The sequence below is a fragment of the Lissotriton vulgaris genome, chromosome 8, assembly GCF_964263255.1.
Source record: "Lissotriton vulgaris chromosome 8, aLisVul1.2, whole genome shotgun sequence".
In the NCBI taxonomy this organism is placed as follows: Eukaryota; Metazoa; Chordata; class Amphibia; order Caudata; family Salamandridae; genus Lissotriton; species Lissotriton vulgaris.
This window is the reverse complement of record NC_141696.1, coordinates 45622656-45649298: the sequence shown is the minus strand read 5'-3', so window position 1 is coordinate 45649298 and position 26643 is coordinate 45622656. Positions and strand designations below refer to the sequence as shown.

At 42.5% G+C, this 26643-nt stretch overlaps 1 protein-coding gene across 1 annotated transcript in view; it reads right to left on the bottom strand.

The window, feature by feature from the left end:
• Window positions 1–26643, bottom strand: part of LOC147693351 (vomeronasal type-2 receptor 26-like) — a 172843-nt gene that overhangs the window by 83364 nt on the left and 62836 nt on the right. Inside the window, exon 4 of the mRNA XM_086935945.1 lies at window positions 12304–12531. Within this exon, the coding sequence (XP_086792071.1) occupies window positions 12304–12531 (228 nt within the window). The remainder of the gene's footprint in view (window positions 1–12303; window positions 12532–26643) is intronic.

Below are 26643 nucleotides of genomic sequence, written 5' to 3'. Positions count from 1 at the left end.
ATTATCAAGAGAGGCGATAATAGGTGGCAGCGCCGAATTTAAGAACAGAAAGGTATCCCTTCCTGTACATAAACAAACCTCTTTTTAAAAATTTCAATTTGTAACTTACATGGATGCTGCATGAAGCAGCAAACATGTAAGGTACAAAATGGCATTTAAGCTTTGTTTATGTGCAGGAAGGAACTCCTTCCTGTACATAAACAAACCTTCCCTGCCTGCGCTGGCGTTAAGTTGTAAAACTTATCGCCATCGTAGAGGGAAACGCTAAGCTGCACCATATCCTTGGTAAAATAGTGCAGCCTTGCATTTCCGAAGTGGCAAAGAGAGGCGTTAAGCAAAGGCGGCTAACGCCTTTCTTCGCCACTTTGTTGGTAATATGCCCCTTGGTTTGCAAGTGTACTGGTTCCCATAGCATATCAGTTCTAAAAAGGTGCCGATGTTTGAGGATGGGAAGCTCTAGAGTTAGGGGTGAAGTGTACTAGGTGCAGTGTACAAACAAACTATATACATGTAGGTGGCACAAAAGTCAATAATCAACCGTTGTAACCCCAGATTACGACGTCGCCCCACGCAGGATGGGTTGTAAATGAAAAAATGTAAGTTTGTTTGGATGTGGACAGTGGTCAAGAGAACCACTGTCAACTCTTAAACTTTCTTTTTTTTAAATACCTTGTTTTAAATGCATGCCCATTTTCTTTACGGAAAATCAGCTACATTTAAAACAAAATGTACTTTATCAAAATGACAAGCACTTCGCCATCCCAGTGATAGCATCCAATTGGAGTAGATTGCAAGTTGCAACGTCCCTCAGGGAATACAGACGAGGTAGTTGAAATTGCAGCCCACTCTGAATGGTGAGTTTGAGACCTCAGCCACTGGTTCATTAGGTGGATCACGAAACCAGACTTGATTCACAAAAGTTAGTGCGCACTTTGTGACCACTTTTTTGTCAATTGGCACTCTGTATGTCAGGCCCTCGGTTACCAAGTTCTCGGTGTCCAAAGCCCCCCTATGCTGAGCGCTGCTAAACTATTCAGCAGCGCTTGTGCTTTATGCCAAGGATGTCCAGGTGTTTGGAATCTCAGGGTCATTCTGTGATTAACAGAGCCGGGTCCAGTCAGGACCTGCACTGTCAATCATATGCACTGTTTGTGGGTAACTGTGCACACATCCGAAATCCAACCATAGAAGCGATAAGGCTCTGTTCACATAGAACAACATTGTTTATATTGTCAAACTTGCACTTCTCGAAAAAGCCAATAAATATTTAATCAGATGCATAGTCATTTCCTGTAAGTAAATGTTGTGCATTAGAAGCACTTGTAGAGGGGTGGGCCAACATCACACAGTGCTGTGGCAGTATCCCACATTGTAGGCTTAGAATCATAAAGCACTGACCCATTATGACACAGTGCTCATCCATATGCAGCAATGACCCAACTTCACATACCATGCTACCATTGCCAAGTATCCCATAGTGTTGCAGCCACACAGTGCTGGCCTAAAACACTGTGCAGGTCTGGCACCACACACAGGGATGGCCAATGTTCTTGATCTGCCACAATCATTCTGAGAACCCTTGGCATGGCTCGGTGTGGCCAATACATGCAAGAGAGGCGCATGCATTTAAGAGAAAACGAGGATGGAGTCCTTGAATGTAGGAGCTCTTAAAAACGGTGGTGCTGAAGCGAGGCGAAGTTGAGGACAGCACTGATATTGACTCCTAACAACAAAACTTTGGGAAAGCAGTGATATGTGAGTGCGCGTGCTGAAGTTGCTGTGCAGGAGGTGTCCCTTCAACCTTCTTCCATGATAGTAGAGATATGTGAATGGGCCATGACCCCCCCCACCCCCACATTAAGGACCCTGTGTATTGGAGGCGATATATTGGTAATAGTTATGTTACATGTATTTGTAAAGTGCACTGTCACCCTCTAGAGTAAGAGTTAATTTCAGAGACCTGCATTTCAAGAATTGTATTTACCTATTAGCTTTATCCGACGAAGGAAAAGGCACAGGAGAAAGTTCAAATATCATTTTAAACCTAATATCTCTTGGGGGGCGTGGCTTGCGCGCCGCTTCAGCATGGCGGTCCGCGCTTGAGCTCCGTGGCAAGAGGCTCCCGGCCGGCTATTTCTCCGCTCCCCAGCCGCCCTTGTGAGCGGAAACTGTGGTATTCAGCAGCGGAATATGCAGGGGACGAAATGACGGTGTTTTCTTGCTGTTTCTGTCACAGGCTGCATGATTTCTGCCTCAGGCGTCCGAGACGCTCATTCTCTTCACGGATGGCCGCCATTTCCTGCTCCTGACGCACTTGGCTGTTCTCCTAAGGAATGCTGTCGTGGATACATTATTGCAGCTCGTGGGGTCTGTCCTGGCAGTTTCTGCTCTGATGCTTACATTTGGTAAAAATGTTTCCTTTTTTATGCTCTTTTCCTGCTACTCGGCTGGCAATTCACTTGGCCTCGCGCTGTTCTCTCTTAGGGCAGTTCTATTATACTAGTGTGGTATTTTTCGCAAGAACTCTTTGCTGAACCCTCCTGCACTACTTGTAGTTATCTAACTCAGTAACTACCTATCTACCTGGCATGTAAGTCCGCCGCTATTCTCTCCTTTGCGCCTATTGAGCTCAGTGTGCTATATCTGTACTTTTTTGGACTTCAGTCTGCGCACTTTTTTCATTCAAGTGGTTATTTATTGTTTCTCAGCGGCTACTCCTTCATGGCTGCCAATATGGGTCGTTCCTTGAATACCAAAGACTCTAAAGATGTTGGCACGTCGCTGAAAAGGCTTAAGTCGGTGTCTCCTACGCCTGAGTCTACTCATTCAGATTCTACTTCCACGCTGGACACCATACTGGCACGCCTTAATGAGGTGCATGATATTGCACAGTCCACAAAAACTAACACAGACTTACTGCAAGTGGAGGTATCTGCTATCAGGAATGACTTTAAAGCCCTCTCTCTTCGTGTTTCGACTGCGGAATCACGGATTAGTTCTGCGGAGGATGGTATGCACAAACACTCCAGATCCCTTAACCACTTGGAGCGCTCAATGGCGGCATTGCGCAGAGATCTTACTGAGCAGGAGGATCGTAATCGTAGATCTAACCTACGCATTTTTGGCCTGCCGGAAGATTCGGAGAAGTCATCTTCATCTATGATAGAGTTCTTATCTCATTGGATTCCAGACACCTTACAAATCTCATTTCACAGAGAGTTTGAGATAGAAAGAGCACATCGTGTTCCAACGTTTCGGTCTAAAGCGGCAACCCAGCCAAGAGCAATCATCTTTAAGCCTTTGCGTCATCAGCATACTGAACAGATTCTCTCTCATATGCGCAAAGCTAAACAAGTTCTTTGGGATGGTCATCGTATCTCAATTTCTCAAGACTTTGCCAGAGATACTGTCATAAGAAGAAAGGGTTTCCTTAATCTTCGTAAACGTCTCTCTGAAATGGGCATTCCTTTTTCGTTTTCTGGTCCATCGAAGTTCCGCATTACTTATAAAGGTCGTTCTAGAATTTTCGATGAACCGGCTGACTTATCTACATTCCTGGACAACCAGCTGGAGATAGAGATGGAGATTCAGAAGGCGACTTCGCAGTCTGCTAGTGCCTCGGGCACTTGATGTGCTTTCTTATTTTTCCTGGCTGTATTTTCTTGTTGCTCTGGTTCTCTTCTCTCTCATGTTGAGTTTATTTGTCGATTTTACCTTCCAAGGCTGTTGCTAGACTTTTTCTGATTTTTTTTTTTTCTGTTCTTCTGATATCCGTAAGGGTTTTTGTTCTCTTCTTCTTCTTTCTTTTCCTTTTCTCTGCTTCTATCTATTTCTCTCTTTTTTTAGTTAGGTTTTCTCCATTTCTGCCGCTCTTCTGACCTTTACCTTCGGTCATTGTTTATCTCAAGTTCTGTTTGCGCTCTCTTTTTCCTTTCTTTCCTATCTACTTTCACTTCAGATATCTGTTGTTCTTATCTACAGGTAGTGTTTGTTCACGTACGATGTCTCTATTTCTCGAATATGCATTTTGACCTTCATTAATTTCTCTACTATTTCTGGTTACCTCTTGCATTGGTTATTTTCAATCCAGTTTCTCGGATTGTATGCATTCCTTTACCTATGTATTTTTGATATTAGACTGCTAACTATAAGTGTTTATGCAAGCTTTCCTAGTTCAGTATTGCCTATTTACATTTTTCTAGTTGTTTTGGATTGCTACTTGTGTTAGTTCTTCATCACTATTTTCCTGTTTCTGCTTGCTATGGTTTCCTTTAGGTCACTGTTATTTTGAATCACTCTTCTTTTTTCATGACGTTTCTATCTTCATATTTCTTTTGTTTTTTTTTCATATGTGTAGTTTTTCTCTCTTTCTTTTATCTCTTTTTTTGCACTATCTTGCCTCCTTGTTACCTATGTATCTCCTCTTCAGGGATATATTGTTTTATATACAGTTATAGTTGGTTTATTCACTATATTGCTATTTTTCGAATATGCATTTTGAACGTCACCCATTTACCTATTGTTCATGAGTTACCCTATGCTTTTGTTGGTTCTCATTAGTTTCTCTGCTAGTTTTCAATACTATTGATTAGTCTATTTATTTTCAATTGCTGCCGTTCTGTGATTATTCAATTACATTTGTTATGTTAAGCTTAATTGTATTATCTTGACGTTTTTGCGTTGCTACTTCTGTTTGTTCCCAAGTCCTCTATTACTGCTATCAGCTTAATATTTTTTTTGGGGCTATTGATATCACTCAATTTTCCTCCTGGTGCGGGTCCCTCATCTGCCCTCTTCCACGTTCTCCTTAGTATGATGTTGGTCTCTTTTAGACCTTCCCTCCTGCTTCTTATCTCCCTCTTTTCTTTTCTCTTTTCTTTTCTTCTCCCTTTCTCTTTTTCTTGGATTCCCCAAATGAACCCTCCCACAGTGTTTCTTTTGCCTGAAGATTGGCTCCTTGTAGTTCTGTCGTTGGTCATGTTTCTGTCACCCTTGTTGTCGTTTTTTGATTTTTATGTTTTTCCATGCCGGGTTTGAATGTATTGTCCCTTAATGTTAAGGGGTTAAATCATCCGGTGAAGAGGTCAAAAATTTTAGATTATTGTAAATCCCTATCGTCTGATGTGGTTCTTTTTCAAGAGACCAAGGTCACTAACAAAGAAGCGTTGTTTTTGAGGAAGGAATGGGTTTCGGATGTTGGTTGTTCTGATGCCCTGGGTAAACGAAATGGAGTTATTACATTAATCTCCAAGAATTCTGGTTTATCGCTACTTTCTTCCGAGCATGACTCTGACGGTCGTTGGTTGTTATCTAAATTGTCGGATGGCCAGCATGAGCTGTATGTGATGAATATTTATGCACCTAATATTGATGATCCATCATTTTGGAAATCGGTTACCAAAAAACTAAATGACACCCCGCACTCTGGCAATCTTATTGTTGGGGGTGATTTTAATTTACCAATGGACCCTCTTTTAGATAGGAATTCTGCATTCCAGTTTCGTCCTCCTAAATCGCACAAACAAATGCTTAACATGTGCTCCATTACTCATCTTCAAGACATTTGGCGTCTTCATAACCCCACTGGTAGTGATTTCTCTTTCTTCTCTTCGCCTCACTCGTCCTTCTCTCGTATTGACTATCTCTTAGTTCATTCTTCTCTTGTTTCATCTTCTTCTTCTCCGCTTATACATCCTATTTTAATCTCTGATCATGCTGCGGTCACTTTTACTTTATCACCGTTTGCCCCTAAATCACGCGCTCGCTCGTGGAGATTGAATACCGAAGTTTTACATGATTCTTCTCAGGTTGATGAATTCTCTAAAGCTATAGATACCTTTTTTCGTGAGAACGAAGGCTCTGTCTCTTCCCCAATTGTTCTATGGGACTCCTTTAAATGTACTTTCCGTGGTCAGGTCATTAAATGTATGTCCAAACGTAATTCGGATATTAAAAAAGAACTTACAGACTTGTCATCTGCTATAAAGGCTTTGGAAGCGTCCTTCAGGCATTCTAAGGATCCCACTTGTTTACAGCAAATAAAGTTACTTAAATACAAATATAATACCATTGTTACTAAAAGAGCCTATATTGGGGTACAAGCTCAAAAATCGAAGAAGTTGTTGTTAAAAAATCGAGCTGGGAAAATCTTGGCTGCTACATTAAAATTTCAGGACTTCTCTTTTAAATCCTCGCAGATCTCTTCTATTACTGACCACACCGGTTCTAAAAAATTCCAAACACATGACATACTTGAAGTTTTTCGTGATTTTTATAATAAGCTGTATACTCCTTCTAATCAGTCCTCTTTTGACCAGTGTCAAGCTTTTTTAAAATCGGTTCCGATTCAGTCGGTTTCTGATGCTGATCGCTCTTTTTTAAATAAACCTATATCCCCCGACGAAATTGAGTTTGCGATTAAAGCTACTCGGTCTGGTAAAGCTCCAGGCCCTGATGGGTATCCAATCTTATTTTATAAAACTTTTCTTCCTACACTTGTCCCCAAATTAAAATCTGTCTTTGACTCTTTTATTGAAGGTGGGTCTGTATCTGGCACGGCCGCTGAGGCTACTATAGTAGTGATCCCGAAGGAGGGGAAAGATCATTCGGATCCTAAAAATTTCCGACCTATCTCTCTCCTTAACATGGAAGCAAAGATTTTTGCTAAAATCCTGGCCAAAAGACTAGAATCCTTTGTCCCTCTTCTTGTTCATCCTTCCCAAACTGGTTTTGTGAAAGGCCGTCTTGCGCGTGACAATATACGCACTTTCTGTCATGTTCTCGGGGCTGCCAAACGCTCTTCACTTCCTGCCGCGGCCTTGGCCCTTGATGCGGAAAAGGCTTTCGACAAGGTCTCTTGGCCGTTTCTGCGTGCTGTTTTATGCGCGCACAATCTTGGCGACTCTTTCATTAATATGATTATGTCCTTATATTCTCAACCCAAAGGTAACATTAGAGTTAATGGTGCTACGTCTTCTTTTTTCAATCTTAGTCAGGGAACTCGACAGGGTTGTCCCTTATCCCCGCTCTTATTTTTATTATCCATTGATCCTCTTCTTCGTTTGATTGACCTACATCCTGATATCAAGGGTTTCTCCTTTGGCCCTAACTGTATTAAAACTGCTGCATACGCAGATGATGTTCTTATTTTTTCAGACGACATTGCTCTGGCAATCCCGGCTATTTCTAACATCATTTCCTTATTCTCTTCGGTTTCGGGGTATACCCTAAATAAAGACAAGACTGAAATGTTCCCTTTGAATGCCTATTGTTTCCCCGCGCATATGGGATCAGCGGGTTTTAAGTGGCAGTCTACACACTTGAAATACTTAGGAATTTATTTTTGTTCTACTCTGTCTGCCACTATTGCCTATAATGAATCTCAGACTATACTTAAAGTGCGTCGTCTTTTGGATACATGGTCTCCGAAACATATTTCTTGGTGGGGCCGCCTCCAAACTCTCAAAATGATGATCACGCCGATTATTAATTTTGTTTCCTCCATGCTGCCGATTAAATTGTCAGATTCCTTTTTTCGCGAAATCGATATTCTGACTTCTAAATTTTTGTGGAATGACAAACGTGCTCGACTTGCATATAAATTTTTACGTCGTCCTTGTGATATGGGTGGTTGTAATTTTCCTGATTGGGAGAAATATCAGATTGCTTTTTTAGCGTCTCAAGGTGCTTTATGGTTTTCTCCACCATCCCTGCATGTTCCTTCTTGGCTGCTCATAGAACAGCATTTAGCATCTCCTTTGACTACTGCCTCTTTTTGCACTACATCCACTTTGCATTTCCTATTTTCCCGGTCTATCATTCTTGATACAATTGCGGCGGTCAGGAAAATTGACAAGAAGGTGGCAATTCCGTTGCATAAAACCAGGTGGACATCTATTTGGCGGAATTCCAAATTTAAGCTTCTCATTTCTCCCACCCTAATCTCCTATTGGGCAGGCAAAGGAATCTCTCTTGTTAAACATCTCCATGGCGCTTCTGATGAGCCATTACCCTTCTCTACCTTGGCTCAGAAGCATTCCTTAACGAATCTTGATTTTTATACTTTTCTTAAAATTAAGGTGGCCATTGCCAAAGTTCGTCTTCATCCTACTTCTTCTACCATTTCACTTTTTCATATTTGGGTCAAATCGGGCCATGTTGCTTCCAAAATTTATAAATTTCTGTCCTCTACTTCACTCCCCGACCAGACGGTTGCTCATCAAAAGTGGTTACATCACTTTGATCCTGCCGTTACAGAGCATATTTCCTCTGAAACTTGGCAATTAATTGGTAAATCTTCTCTTCGTAATAAAATCGCGCCTTCTTTAATGCAGTCTAAGTTTTTTTCTATTAACCTCCTCCATTGGACGCCTGTACGTCTTCACTCACTTAACCTTAAAGTGGACAACCTATGCTGGAGCTGTGGCCTGATGGTAGGCGATTTTCCTCATATGTTTTTTCATTGTTCCTTGCTTCAACCTTTTTGGAACCTCATTCAGAAACATCTCTCTCTTATCTTTGGTATTGAGCTCCAACTTTCCTTCCCCGTAATTTTATTAGGCCCACTGGCTGCCCCTACTCCTCTCCCTTTAGATCCATTGGAGCTACAGTTGTTGGATCTTCTCCTGACTGTAGCGGTGAAAATTATTCTTATGGAGTGGAAATCCTTTGCATCGGTTTCCTATCATACGTGGTGGGCTTGGGTCTCCTTTTTACGCAGTGCACACACTTCGGTTGATCAAGCTCACCTCTCTCCATCGATCTCTAGTGGGGTTTGGAAAGTGTTGGATGATTATATGGAATTGTCTTCCAAAGGGTTGGTTCCTCAGTTTCTTTTGATGTGTCTGTCTAATTATTGTCTGCTATTTGGTCTCTAGGCTGGGTTAGTCATGTGGGAATCCTTCTCTTCTCTTTTTTCCTTTCTCTCCTTCCTGTCTTCTTTTCCTACTCATCCTCTTTTTGCTCTTTATCTTTTCTCCTCTCTTCTTTTTTCTTTCTGTTTCCTTCCCTATCCCCTTCTCCACATTTTGATAGTGATACGTCTGTTTTATTGCCTTGATAGAGGCTTTTACTTACTGAAATCTATATCCCTCACAGGCTAATGCTCCTTATATATATATGATTTCTTGGTTTTAATATCAATTTTAGCCCTTTGCATATCTCTATTGCATCAATTGTATCACTTATATTGTCTTTTGTATTCATTATTCTTACCATTATTCTCATCAATAAAATTTTCTTGAAATCAAAAAAAAAAAAACCTAATATCTCTTGCCTACATTGTGAGTTTTGGCATGATTACCAATGGAATGTCCATGCTGCTCATCGCATGCTCACCCTGCTCTTTTCAGAGTCTGCCTTCTTCGGAACACAGCACTAGGCCAAGATTTGAAATGGGTGAGCCAAGACTGGACAGGGCATAGCCAAGACCCACAGCACTAGCACGAGATTACAGAGTACTGGCCTAAATCAGAGCAGAGACTCAAGATCACACAGAGTTCAGTCAAGATGACACATTACTGGGCAGATAAAACACACTGTGGGTCCAGGTCACATAACACTGGGACCATACCACAAACTGCTGGGCCAGATGCTGGCCCAGGGTCATATAAACCTGGATCAGTGTCACACAGGGCTTAGCTGACATCCTGTTCTTGTGGGTCAAAATTGCAGTCAATTCAATTCAAAAGACCTTTATTCGAATTTCATAAAATCCATAAAAGTACAACATAAAAACAAACAGTACCATTTCATAAAATAGATTCAATTTACAGTTGTTAGAGCTCTCATAGATCAAATTTTCAGGGATTTTCCATCATTTTGCGTACGCGAGATATCAGTCTTAAAAAGTGCTTGTGCGAAAGGTTAGTTCATCTGTGTCCAGTGAAAGCAACATTAAATAAGACTCCCCTAGAGAGAGGGGTCTTCTTTTTCTAAAATATGGGTTTAAAAACCAGTTAATATACTTAAGATCAAATTTACAGAAAAATAGGAAGTGCAAATCATTCTGTGTACTTATGCCATCGCACGGACATGGGTTGTAGTGTGCTGTATGACAATAACCCAAAGGGAAACCCAATAAAAATTTTACAGAGCCCGCCCTAAGGCGGAATAACAGTGATCTTTCCCAGTTAGTCATGGGGAGAGTGAGGTAGGGTGGAAGTGGTTGTCTTCACAATTAATTCCCCATGCATGTCGCAACGGTGGATTTAAGTATTTCCCTTCCCATTCTCTCTGAATTATAAAATGCATATAAAACTTGTTTGACCTCGTTCTTATCTTGAGGCTCAATCCTAGATGGATCAGAGAAGAGATCTCCCCTGCCTACGGCATTCAATGTCTTTGAGACTCCCGCAAGCCAGGGGATAGCTAGGCCCTTTTCGCATTTAAGACAATCTTTTATGATATCCTGTGTTAGGGCAGCTGAATTGTTCCTCCAGATCCTAATACAGAATAGAGCTGGTCTAGTTCTAATAAAATCACATGTATAAGGAAGGTTTAATTCCTTATGACAAATGAACTCAGAAGATGAAATAGGGGCGCCCAGCATTCTTCTACAGAACCGATTTTCCTCTCTTTGAATGATGGGACTTGTCCCTAGACCCCAGACCTCTGCCCCATATGTTGCTACAGGTACACACTGTAGCCTAAAAAATTTTTACATCGCTCTAGTGGCGCTTATTTTCTTTGGGTGTGACAGGCTCAAAATAGAATTGGTGGCTTTCGAGAACTTGCCCGTGGCGTGGCCCAAATGCCCATTCCATGAGCCGTTTGCCGCGAAAACCAACCTTAAGTACGGAAAAGTGTTCACAGATTCTAATTTATCTGTCCCTACATGTATAGTATTGAGCTCCTGCTTCCCAGGCCCTCATGCCATGATAAAAGATTTTTTATAATTCACGTGCAGATCTAAACCCTCCATATATTGAACAAAAGTTTTAATGAGTAAACGGAGGGCATTAGGTGTGCGGCTCATAAGAACCGCATCATCTGCATATAATAAAACAGGTAATAGTTGTTCCTGGATAGTTGGCACATCTGTAGTCACTTGTTTTAGAGATTTAGCTAGGCAATTGATATAAATGATAAAAAGCAGGGGGGGCTAAAACGCACCCCTGTCTTACCCCCCTACCTATTTTAATGGGACCTGATACTTCCCCGCCTGTCCCGATCCTGACCTGTGCCTTAAGGTCAGTATGAAGGTAGGCCAGGAAATTAACAAGAGCTTCGTCCAGTCCATAGTCCAAAAGGATGGACCATAGTTTGGATCTATCTACAAAATGATGTATCAGTGAGTCAAGGTCACAAAATCCTGAAACAAGACAGCGTACTGCTGGCACAGTATTGCCTGTTGCACTTGTGCAAGGTCACACAGCACTGGCTGGAAGACAAATGCTTTGGTCCATAGCCTATCACGAAGAACCTGGACTAGTAATTAATTAACATTCGTACCACCAAGGAACCTCTCCGGATGCCCCATGTTAATCATGTCAAGTTGCATCACTAGAAGGAGGAAGTGACAGAATTCAATGTAGCCGGTGTACAGGTCAACAAGAAAAACAAGCCCTTCCATAACCTGCCACTCTGATCTAAAAGTAATGGCTCATCCGAGGGAATCAGCTGCAAGGAAGGTCTTTGTCTCGCCTTGGATTTGGCTCATACATGGCAGGCTGACCACGGAGCAGTGCTGGAGCAGCCTTTTGCAGCCTTTTTTCATTAACCCCTGGATTAACTCTGGTTTTCTCCTATGATATCAACACAGAAGAATGTAGATATGATAGTAGACCTAAGTGATTGAGGTACATCGAATTCCAAGTAAGACTGTATGACTTGTTCTGCTGGGTGCTTTATTGGCCTCTCTGGAGAAGTACATTTAAATTGACTATTGGGAACTGGAAAATTTACTTTGTCAAGGTTGGGATACAGAAGAGATGCACTGTCTGGTGTGTGTGAAGAGGAGCCAGCCCCTACCATTAGAAAGGAGAAAGGCACAGTTGACTGAAGCCTGGTAATGACTATTGTGAGGAAGCCTCCAATTCAAGGAATTGGGCGAGGCTGTTGAGCATGGAGGAATATAGATGTGGTTACAGGATATATTATATTTCTTAGACTTCTACCCATACAATATTAATATTGTAGCATCTGTATCCCACCAACATGGCTGTCATTCTAGCTATTTTATTGCTGCTTGAAAGCCGATGTGCCAAGTGGCCCAACTCAGATGTGGCACTCCGGCTGTACATTGGAGGTGGATATCTGGTGTGTGCTTACCTGACACCCACCCCATACTATACTTCCCCTTACCTGAATATACCCGACACCCCATATGATGGCACCAGCATTGATAATGATATCTCTGTCATTCGGTGCAGCTGAGTCTAGCTTGCCCACTTTTACCACCCGGAATTCCTCATCCTGGGATATCTGCACATTCAGGATGTCATAAGTAGCGGGGGCATCTCCGTTTACATCAAAGGATATTTCTTCCCCTGTAGGAGTCTTAAAGTGAATGTGTTTCAGGTAGTGAAGGATCTGGAAGAGAATAATATAATATTTGACACAGCTTGATGCCTATATTAACTGGCAATAAATAAAATGAGAGCAGAAAGGGCACAGGCTCCTGAACAGTCATCGTCTTAGCCCGTCTGCCCTTCAATATTTCATTCTGCTTGTACAGTGCCAGAAAGGACTTATTTAGCCAGTGTTTAATTTATGGTAAATGTTATGTTATGTTAATTTCGATTTATATAGCGCCAAATCACCGACAGGTCTCTTAGCGCTTGCTTTGGGAACCCGTCCTGGCTTTCCCTGCAAGATAGCCCCTACTGGGCATCCCCAAGGTGAAGACCAGGCATCCCATCACGGTGGGACCGTAGTGGAGATTAAGCAAGCTATTGCCCAGAGTTGCAGAGTGTGAACCCATGATTCGAGTAGGCACCGAGGCGAGAATTATCGAGTCCGTGGACATTTTGAGCTCAAGACCCTGCCGCGTTGGGAATTGAACCCTGGTCCCGGGTCTGACCTCTGCATCAGGGTCTGCCTCCTCTAACCAGTGAGCCACACTTCTCCACAAATGTGAGTGCCTGTGCTGAAAATATTCATTAGGATGTCCACCACTGTCTCTGGCCACTTCTGTTACTGGCACCACCCATTAAACTGTGTGCTCATCCACTGTCTCCAGCCACTAGCACCAGACCCACCTACAGTCACCCACACCTTGTGAGCCTTTGAAATGGTGGGATATAAATACCTTCCTCAAATAGGTCAATGTAAGCAAATCAACCTAGCACCCCTGTTTTGAATTTTACAGCATGCTTTTCTTACAATAGATAAACAAAATGAGATGCTCAAAGGGGGTAATATTTCAATACTTTTGTGATGTGACAGGTAAGCTTTTATCCTCCCCGGGGATTATGTACCTATGTATGTGGTATTTGTGCAGCACAAACCTAGCAAATAAGCAGGGGAGCACTGCACATTGTAAAATGCAAAATAAAACTGGTACATACTGAATAGTGAGGTAGTTGGAGTTTGAGAGAGGAAGTGTAATTTTACTGTGTTGTGATGTGGTGTTCCTCAAAGAAATGTGTAATCAGCTCTTTTCTAAGCTGCAACAGACTTGGGGCAGAGAAAATGGATACGAGATATTGTCCCGGATGCTGAATATATAGATGAAAAAGGTATTTCTTTTTGTTGTTTTGTACTTTTACATCTCCAAGCTGATGGTGTACTGGATGCTTATGTACCAAGAGCCCTCAGAAATGTTGGCTTGCCAAACAAATAGGCAGGTTTGCAGGTTGTGATGGTTTTGCAGATGCTTCAGTGGGGTTTGAAAGGAGGGTGGGTGGCAGGGGAAACAGAAGGGTTTCTTCAGGTCTTTGAAAAATGTGCTGGAGTCTATAGGGTGCCATTTTTGGGGCCTGCGTCGTGGGATCAGGTGTTGCCAACATCCAGATACAATAGTCTAAGAGCTTGAACACTCTCACTTTCTTTAGTAGAAAGAACAGGCATTCATTAATCTTGTATGTCTTGATGATGTGCTACTTGAAGGTGAGATTAGTATCCAGGGTGAATGCAGCTGACCCTGGTAGTTGGGATTTGAATCCATCCAGGTTCATGACCCTTACCTAGGTATGGAGTAATTGTTGCTTGTTGTTCTTGGTAATTGAAAGATACTTGCTGTTGATAAGGTTAATCTTTAGGCCGGTGCTCTACATCCAGTTGTAGAAGAGGCTCAGACAGTGTTTGAGGCATTGAATCTCTTTATGGTTCAGATGAAAACACCTCAGTTATTGCTCAAAGGGCAGATTTAACCAGTCCAACTGTCCTTCTGTGTGAGGATTGTAGCTCACGAGATTTGAAATGTTTGTCTCTCATCATTTCATAAGTTCTTCCCAGAAAATAGCAGTGGACTGTGATCCTCAGTCTGACACAATGATCCCAGTTAAACCATGCAAACAAAATATACAAACCAAAATGTTTACAGAAAGCTCTACAGCAGTATACAGTTTCTTAAGTGGGATGAAATGCATTGACTTTGTAAAATAATCCACTACTAATACCAACATTGTGTTTCCAGCTGATGTTCGTGATTTAACAATGACGTCCACATAGATAATGCTCCAAGCTTGACTTGGAGTAGGTAGAGGTTGGAGTAATCCAGCCATAAATTGATGCAATATATTTGCTTGAGCAGACACTGCACATTTTTTGAAAATACCTGCATCAATATTTTCTGAAAAGGCAGTCAAAAATATTGGTGGACCAGTTCTAACATTTTTCCTTTATCTTAGATGTCCAGCTACAGCTCTCCTCAGGTAAAATGGTTCTCCACAATATAATAGATTTTCTTTACTAGATCTCTTTACAGATTCTTCTTGTATTGACTGCAAGGATTCCTTTTTTTTCCTTCTTTGTAATATTGATGAGGTTCAGCAGTTTCTTACATCTGTAGATGGACTCTTACAATATATATGGTGGAGTCAATTTGTTTTCTTCTGTCCAACAAGAGAGAATTTCTGCTTTTCAGTGCTGTTGTCCTGGCCTACGTGTGATTAAATACTTGAAGAAGTGCTTTATTATCAGTAACTCCCTGTCTTAGATGGGGTTATTAATTTTCTGCATTCTGAGAGGGTAGGTGAAAAGAATGCCACAGGACGCCGGGCTTGTGTCTCATGATCGGCTTGCAACAGTAGGGCTCCAATGGTAAAATGACGATGTGCCCGTTTCTGCCACAAAGGGTGAATATACATCTGGTTTGTCAGTATGGGCGCTGATTTGAAAGCTTCTTTTGCTATCTGGAATACCTTAATTTGTCCCTCTTTCCAAACAAAGAGGTCCCCTTTTTCAGTCATTTGAATGATTGTTTGAATGGTGGAGGAGCACTCTGTATGAACTGTTGATAAAAGTTAAAAAAGCTAAATAATCATTTCCCCTCTTTCACTGTTTTGGCCATTCCTACTTTGACCTTCGAAGAGTCTATAATGATGCCCTGACTGGATATCTTAAAGACTAAAAAGGAACTTTCTGGTTACTTACACAAACACTTCATAGGCTTAGAGTACAAGTTGTATTTCCTTAGAATGAATTCATTTGCTCTAATATGAGTACAATTTCGATGAAAAGCTTCTGAGTAGATCAAGATTTCATCTAATTAAACCACTGTATAAACATCCAACTGATACTTGAAGGACGCATTGACACAATGTTCGAAAGGAGAAGGGGAATTGCAAAGACCAAAAGGCATTACTAGGCATTAAAAGTGACTATAGCAGGCGTTAAAGACTATCTTCCATTCATCCCTTTCTTGTTTTTGCATCAAATGACATTCTTCATGTAGAATGAGGTTGGTGCAGATCTTCACAGTCTTTCCGTGATCTAATAATATTGAAATGAGATGCAGTGGGTAGCATTAACCCCCTGGCTGCGGATGGAATTCTGCGCCTGTGCGGCTCATTCCGATCGCAGGCGTGGTCATGACGGCTCCCGGCCATCATCAGCATACGCCGTCCGTAACTGATGATGACCGGGAGCCGTCATCAGCACCGAAGGGGTTAAGGGACTAATTTAAATCCTGGTAGACAGCCCATTGTGTCTACCGGGTTGACAGAGTAAATTACTCAGTCGTCCTGGTGCAGGGACCACCCACCAGATTTGTAAAAGAAAGCTAAGCTGTCGTCATTTATAACGAATTGCAGGAGCCGTTATCACATATCCTTGCATCAAACAGTTTTCTTTTTCATTTTGAAATAGAAAATCAGGGAAATAAAAAGGATAATGCCCCCGTCACCATGGGAGTCATCAACAAAGATGAGGGAGGCATTATTCATTTTTTACTGTCGTTCACCGCCATGGTTTGCCTGGAGTTGACAGACAGCAAAAATGTATATATATCCACCCATCCTATTTAGGTGGGCTGACATATAGGCAGTTGAGGAAAAAGGGGGGAAAAGGCTGGGTCCTGTCTCTGACCGGCTGGACCACTCTTATTAGACAAACAAACAAAGTGCCGGGCAGTGTAAATTGGTAGACACGAGTACACACCTAGTACAATGAATTGCTAGGCTGACAAACCATTTGTGTTTAGTCACTTGTATTTTTATGAAAAAAGATTATGAAAAAATGCCTTGGCATCAAAGGGTTCACACCGCATTTACAGAGGTTCACAAGTGCATTGAAAAAACCATAAACAATACATTAGGTCGAAACATACACACATAACAATTGTGATGACAATGAATATAGACAACTGTGTAATGCCTCAAAGGATTCTCTTTGTTGAGGCACCAATCCTGGATGAAAATAAACAAGTGGACAGCTAAGATGACAAACTAGCCTACTTGTTTTGATCACCGCTAGATACACATAAATTGGTTTATCAAATGGTGCAAAAAATAGGAAGACACAAAACTATGCAGCAATGTAGAATTGTGTGTGAGTTATATTCCTATTGTGCCCTGATGGTTCAGTATCTGGGTGGAGCAGGACGCCGACGCGTTTCGAACCCGTTCAGTAATTTAAAGGGTTCTCCTCAGGACAAGGATTGGGGAGGTCGTTGTCGCTTATGCTGGAAGATATCAGGATGCTACCTTGATGTTAAATGTACATGCACCTGTGAGGGATGCTCAAGCGCCCGAAATCGATAAATGTGTCTTTGTTTGTAGGAATTAAATTCCAAGCGCGGACACGAGCGGCAGCCGCCGCGGTAGTTTGGAAAATTTTAGACGAATGGATCGAAGCTGTACGTCAGGCACCCGGCGGAAAGAAACTGCGTTGTCGCGTTGTCAGTTTCTTTCCGCCGGGTGCCTGACGTACAGCTTCGATCCATTCGTCTAAAATTTTCCAAACTACCGCGGCGGCTGCCGCTCGTGTCCGCGCTTGGAATTTAATTCCTACAAACAAAGGCACATTTATCGATTTCGGGCGCTTGAGCATCCCTCACAGGTGCATGTACATTTAACATCAAGGTAGCATCCTGATATCTTCCAGCATAAGCGACAACGACCTCCCCAATCCTTGTCCTGAGGAGAACCCTTTAAATTACTGAACGGGTTCGAAACGCGTCGGCGTCCTGCTCCACCCAGATACTGAACCATCAGGGCACAATAGGAATATAACTCACACACAATTCTACATTGCTGCATAGTTTTGTGTCTTCCTATTTTTTGCACCATTTGATAAACCAATTTATGTGTATCTAGCGGTGGTCAAAACAAGTAGGCTACTTAGCTGTCCACTTGTTTATTTTCATCCAGGATTGGTGCCTCAACAAAGAGAATCCTTTGAGGCATTACACAGTTGTCTATATTCATTGTCATCACAATTGTTATGTGTGTATGTTTCGACCTAATGTATTGTTTATGGTTTTTTCAATGCACTTGTGAACCTCTGTAAATGCGGTGTGAACCCTTTGATGCCAAGGCATTTTTTCATAATCTTTTTTCATAAAAATACAAGTGACTAAACACAAATGGTTTGTCAGCCTAGCAATTCATTGTACTAGGTGTGTACTCGTGTCTACCAATTTACACTGCCCGGCACTTTGTTTGTTTGTCTAATATAGGCAGTTGAAGCAGTTTGGTCCTGGCGAAGACAGATTATTCTCCGCCCTAGTCAAACTATGATCCTCCCACTTTTAAATTTGGCAGGCAGAAAATCATGTTGGCAGAAAGTGCACTCCATCACCATTCCAAAGGAGTATGATTACTGCCAACATTTAAATCAGCCCTTTAATTTTCTGTAATAAAGTGCCTTTTGCAATGAAAAGATGGAATTGTCTACAGACGACGTGAAATGTAGCCTTCCTCCGAAGTCTTTCTTCGAATACTAGTATAAAATGTCATCCTTCTTGACTGTTAAAGATACACCCTTCTACGGGGATGGCTATGGCAGATATCAGCTCTATTACACAGTCATATACCAGATGTGGAGGGAGAGTATCAACTCCCTTTTGCTAAAGATGTCTTGACATTTGGGAGCAGTACTGGAGGACTCACTGGAATCTGGAAACCACAAGTAAGGAGTAGAGATTGGTAAAGACATTTAAGAGAAAATAACAATCAAGACTTTGGTGCACTGGTTTTAATGAAGGATAAAGTCAAGTTGGAGTGCGGAAAACTCTGCACACTCGGTGAGTGGAGCAGAGTTCACCGCCCAAGCCTAGTCCTATTCAACCAACAACCCAATTTCTCACAAATAATTATCAGAGGTTCTAGATGTCAAACCTTCCTGCACAAAAACAATCCCAGGAGGCATATTCATCTTTCTATGTGTGACCTACAGTGAGAGTCACTACCCTATGCACTGCAGAAAGAAGAAGATGTTTTGAAAGGAACCACCTTTAAACTAGTTTCTGAACCGTAGATAGTGAACTCACACTGCCTATGTGGAAAATTCTTAAAAGTGAGACCCAAACTATCCCAACCTGCAGAACTGCTGTGAACAGTAGCTGGTATCTGCAGGTCAGTCAGTCTCCCAGAGGTGATGGAACATTGCTTGAGACATTGTGCCTTGCTGGCGAAAGCTGTCTGCCATTCAGAGACCTGGGATAATGCCTGCCTTAGGGAAGAAAAATAAACAGTTTTCCCTTAGTAGCTACCTGCGGTGAAGGAGAAATACACCTGCCAATTTCAGAATAGGCGAAACCCAAAAGAGCCACTTCACCTACAGGAGTGTGTCAGAGCTAACCTATGAGTACTCAAGGGGCTCCCGACCTCACCTGATCATCCCCCACGACTGCCTCAATGGAAGCCAAAGGACCTGTGGTGAGATTACCTACACTGTAACCGAAGACTGCATCTCAGTGTCTGGACTAGAATGAATGAATACCCCACCACAAGTGCTCGAGCTGGGTGCCTTCATGAGCCACTGTCATCCAAGGCTCATCCCATGCAGAAGCACCAACTGCACAAACAAGTGAGTATCAACAATCAGTTAACATCAACTCTTGAGAAGATTGTGAACTTTCCAACCACAACTGTTTAGTGGGATATTTTTAATAATACCTCAACCTGCACAACATAACTGGCTACTCAAGAGTGGGGGTTGACCTGTGGTACACAGACAGCAGGGAAGCTGCTCCATTCTAGGCATAGTGAGACAACTCTACTCTTATATCAATGCTCTGCCACTGCACCGTGTGGTAACTCCCATAGTTTTTTTATTGAAGTAGTGTCCCCCCTTCTTTATGAATAATATTATGATTCAAGTACTTCTCATCTCATAACAACAGAAGCTGCACCTGACAGTCTGATATCACATCTGCCATGTGATTGTTGAGTTCTGAGTCTCTACCCCATACTAACTCTGAGAAGACGGTCACTGTTCACCCTTGTTACCCTGCAAGTCAAGTGCAGTGGAGACATACTTGGCCCAGTTTGCAATGCAACAGTAAGAAGGGCCTGAGGAACATCATTGGTAGATGATTCCAACTGCCTGCCTTGTGGACCCTCCTCAGCATGTTCTAACTCCACCCAACTTCTCAGCCAGTAACTGATCAATGGTTTGTTTTTTGGAGTCACAGTTAGGAGAGATCATCCCAATTGTAATTGGTAATGAGCCTCAAAGGGCATTTTCAAACTCAGAAAGGCTTTTCCAACTTGCATTCTTGAATTTGTGGCTACAAACCATGCCGTGAAAATTACTACTCCAGCTCTTGGTGCACGTGCAATGCTGATATAGACAGGTACACAATACATTCTGCTTAAACTTGCACAAGTAAATAAGATCTTGTTACCTGCCAGGGTTGTATGTCATTAATGCCAGCACAAGAGCCATTCAGGAATGGGCCGTGACCTGGTGTGCAGCTCATGATATGGTGCAGTGCATGCGCAAAGGCGTACACTGCGGTGTAAGCTTGGTAAGTGTAGCACAGATCATTCAGTTCAAACAAGGTCCGAACTGTCTGTTTATCCAGTGCCTCATCCACTGAACAAAGTGTCCGATTTCTTTCCTGTCCTTCAGCAGATACATGTGTGCTCATATTGGCCTCTGGAAAATAGCAATGGAAAGCTTTCTCCCAAAAGAGTTTGATAAATATATCGTTAGGCTACCTCAATGGTAGTACATTGTGCAAAAACTCTTCAAAATTCAACATCTGACCTGTGTAAGGTGCAATGCCCAGAGATCCATTCAGTATTTTCCAGGCCTGGTTGTCCAGGACTTCAGGCGTTATTTCAAAGGATGCTGAGAAAATCCAGACTTTGCTGCTAACATTCAGTGAGTAAAGAGTTTGCAGTAGCGCCTTGGCATGCACCTCTGAGCTGTGGACAATGACCACCTTCACTGTGTGTCCCTTGATCATTTCAGCCAGTCTGATGATTCTCTCCTTGGAGAAGTGAAGATGAACCTGCTCCATGAAGGCTACACAACCTCCACTGTCTTCAATTCCTCTCTTTATTCCCTGTCCTCCTTGTAATCCCAACTCATCGTTGGACACGACCATCCCCACCCAAGTCCAATGGAAGTGCCGGACCAGTCGTGCCAGGGCCATGTTCTGGAATGTAGAGGGAGGCACCATTCGCAGGAATGATGAAAATTGGAGCTTGTCGCTGAGTGAAGAAAGTACTGAAGAATGACTGATCTGTCAGAAAGATAGTGTCAGAAAAGAAGATTACAAGTGTGACATGTCACTGACATTACAATGGAACAACCTGGCCAGATTAGTGAGATGCATGGATACAGGGCAGTCTATGCAATAAATATTGGCCTGTTATGTCTAGACCCCAGGAGCTAAGTAATTGTAAAGCCATTTCTCCAAAGGGCCATTGAACGTGATGTAAGACATATATGCAGCACACAGCACAGAGATACACAAGACACTGTTGATGCTCAAACACAAATAACATTATTGAGGTTGAGTTGCAGGAAAAAGAGAATACTCTGAGTAAAATATTGAGCCAGGACCAATAAAGAAAAATGTACAAGACTACGTCTCCAGTTCGATTTTTATAAATGTATTCAAATATCAAAGCTATCATTCCGAGAAGTAAAAAATTGATCATAGGGAATTGGCATAAGGCAAATCATAATATTAAGCCCAAGCTCAAGTGACAATGTGTGACATGCACTGTTTAGTTTGACAGCATAAAAACTATGACAAACATCCCCAAATAACAAATCTTTAATAATATTTTAGACAATAAAAGTACACAATTTTGTGGAATGACATTACGTTGAGAGGTGGCGCTAAACTGTTAATTGAATAGTAAACCAATCAAACCATTAGATTCTAAGGCACCCAAACAACACCTACTTGCAAATTAATGTCATTGGACAGAAACCTGGGGAATATACAATGGCCGTAGCAATGGGGTTTTAGCTAAATAACCTTCAAACTGTTTCAAATACAGCCCTTTGGTGAAGGAAGCTAGAGAAAACACTACTTTGCACAGTTAGAGACAGACGGTGGACGCGCTTAATTTTAAGGGATTAACTATAAGACGAATCAAAGCACCAAACACCTCTTTTACTGTTTGATCTATTTAGAAATTCTGCATTTTCTGCGTGATCAACCCACATTATCACCATTTGCTGGACCTTATGTTTTGGCTGGCTGTGGATCTCTGTGCACTTTAGTCCCTGCTCTGTGGGATACCTGTACTAGCCAAACTATGTTGTAGCCAGGCTGCTTTCCCCAGAATAGTGTCTGCCAGAACAGATATGTAGGTTAAAATGGGCTCATGGCAAGGACTTTTTCCACCCTATGCCTCTGGTATCTCTAGAATGTGGGGGCGGTACTAGCTCAATGGAGAATCATTGCCAGTTCTCAGATGCTCGTTGACTAAAGTCTTGGTAATGAATTTCCATCAGTAAGAAAAGAACTGAGAGGGGCCGTCGCCCGAGGTATCCCAAAAATTGATTTCTAGTGGTACTGCTCTAAAACAGAGGATGGAGGTCCAGATAGAGAGTAGGGGGTGGGGGGAGGCCATCCACTGTGTGAGGACCAGAGGGTCTACTCTGAGAGAAAACCACCCCATGACTGACTCTTCTGAGGCAGCTTCTGACATGGAAGTGCTGCCTGCACTGTCACAGAGAGAAAGGATAGGAGACCTGCACCTGGAAGACGCCTACATGACAAAGACAGAGTGTGTTACTTTTCAGTGGGAATTGTGGTTCCCCCCTGAAATGCCTGTACTGAGAAGCACCTGATCACTTTCAGGGTACAGAGCCCGAAATAAAAGACCAGTCTCACGTTGGACCCCTGTGATGATACTATAGAGAGTAAAAAGAGGGAGTCTGTTATCTGAGAGGGTAGCCCCCCACCCTGAGGAACCTGAGAGGGCAGCGAGACCTTGGGTGCCAGTGGAGAACTTCTTGCAATCCCCACAACTAGAAGTGCGGTCTGCTCAAGGCCCCGGACTAAAGCCTCCACCTGGCAATGGATGGTCAGAGGCCTGCCTTCTGACAACTGTCAATGGCCTCTGTTGGTTGTTAGTATTTTCAGCAGAGTTTCCCCTAAATTGGAGGCTGAAGTTGGACCTAGGGGGCAGAAGGGGCCACATAGCATTGCCGTCCATGGTGGTACTGTCTGCCTACTGGGATGTTTCTGTGAGCAAGCTAGAGATTGTTTCCTTACAGATAGCGCCTGCAGGTGAGGAGAAGGATTCCCCATGGACAGGGTGTGCGGTTAGGGAATATGTTGTAGAGGGGTGGAGATAGTTTCAGAGGGGTAATGAACAGTCTGTGCCACTGCAGAAGTGGCAAATTGTCCCTGTTCTATTGTCTGGGCAGAGATGTCCTTCAAAGGAATGATTAGTCTACCCTAGCTCTTAGCTGAGGCGGTCTGTGTAGTAAATTCACCATTTGCTGGACCCTATATATTTGCTAGCTGCATAACTCTGTGAATTGTACAGCTAGAAACCAGGGCTAAAGTGCTTGTGCACCTCCTTTCAACATGATAAAAATGAGACACTCCTATTTAGGGTATTTAATTTAACTATAACTCCACAGTACATGGTACAAAGTGCACCATGGGCCTGGAAGATAAATGTCATTAGTGCACCATAGCCCTAATTGTGCCACCCACGACAGAGGTAGTGTAAACATGGCTTCGAGCCTACCACTGTAACCTCAATTTGTCTGATTAAATGCTGCAGATTCTACCTTTTGAAAGGTTAAAAAAATCATTTTAAATGCTAATAAGTCATCCCTAAATAGGCCTTACTGCCCAGAAAGCAGGAAGTTTGGTATGTAAAAGACATGTGGAAATTAAATGTAAAGTATGTCTTTATAGTGACTAGCGCCTCAGAACTATTTTCACTGAAGCAAGGCTGACTGACCCACAGGAAAATTCTGGGATGCAATATTAAATACTCATACTATCTCTTGGGAAAGGGACTAGCTACAAACATAATGAAACAACTAATTTTAATATTAAGAATCCAATTCAATGGTGAAGTCATACTTCTAATAAATATTTAAAAGAATTTACTTTTAGAAAGTTAACTTTTCCCTGTGTGAAATTCCTGGAGGTTAACCTGCATGGCTCTCCTTCTCCCAGACTATGAGTCGCATTTGAATAGATGTGAATGAGGTGTAGAATTTCTTCCAGGAACGAACCCCAAGATTATTGTAATTGACAGGTCGACCTGAAGGAGCCGAAATGACTCCTCTGAATCTCCAGAATAGGCAATGTGGGGGCTGTGCTTCCTTTTAGACATTACAGTGTCACATCCTGCTTGATAGTTCTGCTGGGGTTTTACATATCACACTGGGGGCACACTTGAAAGGGAGGGAACAGGATGACAAGACAGTTCCTGTGTATCCACTGTCTGGTTGATGGAAAACCTGCTTTTGTCCAACCAGTCATATATCTCTCAGTTTGTTGTAGGTACTTTCCTTACATTCAACTGGATTTTAGTGCTAGATGTGGCAGGATACTACTATTACAATAGTACACTCCCACATACACCCCAGCCCTCAGAGCCCAAATTGGCAATTTGCGATTTCTTTGAAAAATCCAATTTTTTGCATTTTTCAAAGTGCCACGTGGCAAACATACATGCCCTTAGGCATGTATGTGTGCCACATGTGCACACATGTAAATTTCAGGGGTGCAACAGGGTGTCCTTTTAACACCCTGGCACCCTTGAAATTGCATTCTCAATTTGGGATTCTCTAATTGAGAATCACAAATTGAGAATGTCTTCCCATTCATTCCTAGGTATTCCTTAATTGCGAATTGCAATTTGCAATTCTCAATTAAGGAATATGTAGGATTCACAAAATGATTTGCAAATCCTACATACATAGCGTTTTGCGATTCTCAAGTAGCGATTCTCTAAAAATCGCTATTTGAGAATCGCAAAACCAAAGATTCATACATATGGCCTTTGGTCCTTAGAACAGCCTATACCTCTCTGCAGGGCAAACTCATGAAATAATACATCTTTCCAGCCCTTCCTCTCTGATCACCCCTTTCCTCTTCCTCCGGGCCTATGGAGATCCGACTGTTGGCTCCATGTAAATCTGCTCTTGGCCTATAGTGGCCTATAGTGAAGTTCTGTGGTCTACAGATTCAGCATCAGGCTAGCTCTTGCGATACCTGCACCACAGCGGCCTATTCTACATCACACACTCAATTGTGATAGGTAGAAGTGGAAATCGACTACAGATATTGGCCCGAAATGCAGTCTTCAAAAATAAAGGGCAAACAAAGATAATCGGCATGCGCACAAGCCCAGCATCGAGCACTGGGTTCCGAATACCTTAGGGCTGTAGGTGGATAAAATTGCTCGAACGAGCCCTAGAACAGTTGAGAATTGCATTTGGGATTTTAAGAGGTAAATTCTTTTTTAGGCAGCTTTTTATCCATAACCTCTTTTTGCAGAGTATATTGCACTCTTATCTGTCAGTACGGTTAATATCTGTTATCTCCTGTTACCACCTATCTGCTCTTCAGTACAGCCACCTGCACTCTCCCGCAGCAGCTGTACTAATATATACAGACCGTTGAGCCCCCAGAGGCACTTACATGGGTAAATCTTTCACATCATTCCAATAACAAAAGTTTCATAAGCAAATACATTAATCAAACTGATCCCTCACGCATCTTGTTCATACCTGGCACGGGTCCCACTTTCACATGTGACACCTTCAACCACCCAGAGGGTTTAAGCAACATCACCTTTCTTTCTGTGACTTGGTTTCATTTACCCAATGAGAAGTATGGGACTACTCCCAGATTTCAATCCGCTGTTGGCTAAAAAGTAAAGACTGGCAGAACAAGGCACCCATGGGGCCAAAGCACATTTCTGCTTCTGCCCAAGAGGTGCTGTTGTCATTGCGGAAGGTGAAGGAGTCAACAGAACATTTCAGGCAAATATGGCCATTTCCATCTGGTTTAGCGGTCCTTTGGAGCAAGGTATTGGGGTTCCTGCAGCCACACTCTCAGAACACTGAGGCCTACATTCAGCTGCAGAGGCCCCCCTCACATCTCCACTGACACCTGTGGTGGACCTTCTTGACACTATTCATCGTTGATTCGTCTACATTATTCAATACATATTTAGCAGGGCAACTATTCGCACAAGACATTGGGGCATATTACCAAGGAGGGCGATAGGCGAATATCGCCGCGTTAGCGGCCATTTTCGTCCGCTAAGCGGCGATAATTCTAACACCCTATTAACAAGCTGTCGCTAACAGCAGTTAGCGACAGCTTGTAGGCGATAGCGAGCAGTTTGGGGCCCGCTTTGCATGTCAGCAATACTTATCGCTAATGACATGCAAAGTGGGTGTACCCAACCCGTTAGCGACTGAAAGCAGTCGCTAACGTCGCTATCACCTATTAGCAAGGCAGGCATAGCATTGGAAATATTCGCGCTAAGCGCGAATATCTCCAAATACTAAACCCCCTGCCCAGACCAGTTCTTAGCCATGTTATCCAATGGGGGGTGGATAACATGGCTAAGGGCATTTCATTGCTATTGCGTGAATATCGCTGTATTCACAGCGATATTCATGCATTTCGCTGCTATTGCCTGGATTTTTATCACTTTTGAAATAAACCTTGCTAATAGAAAGTTATCTCAGCGATAAAAAACGGTGATGCGCGGCGATAAAAATATTGCCGATAACCCTACTTAGCGATAATTATCGCTATTTGTTGGTAATATGCTCCATTGTTGCTCTACATATCGGCCA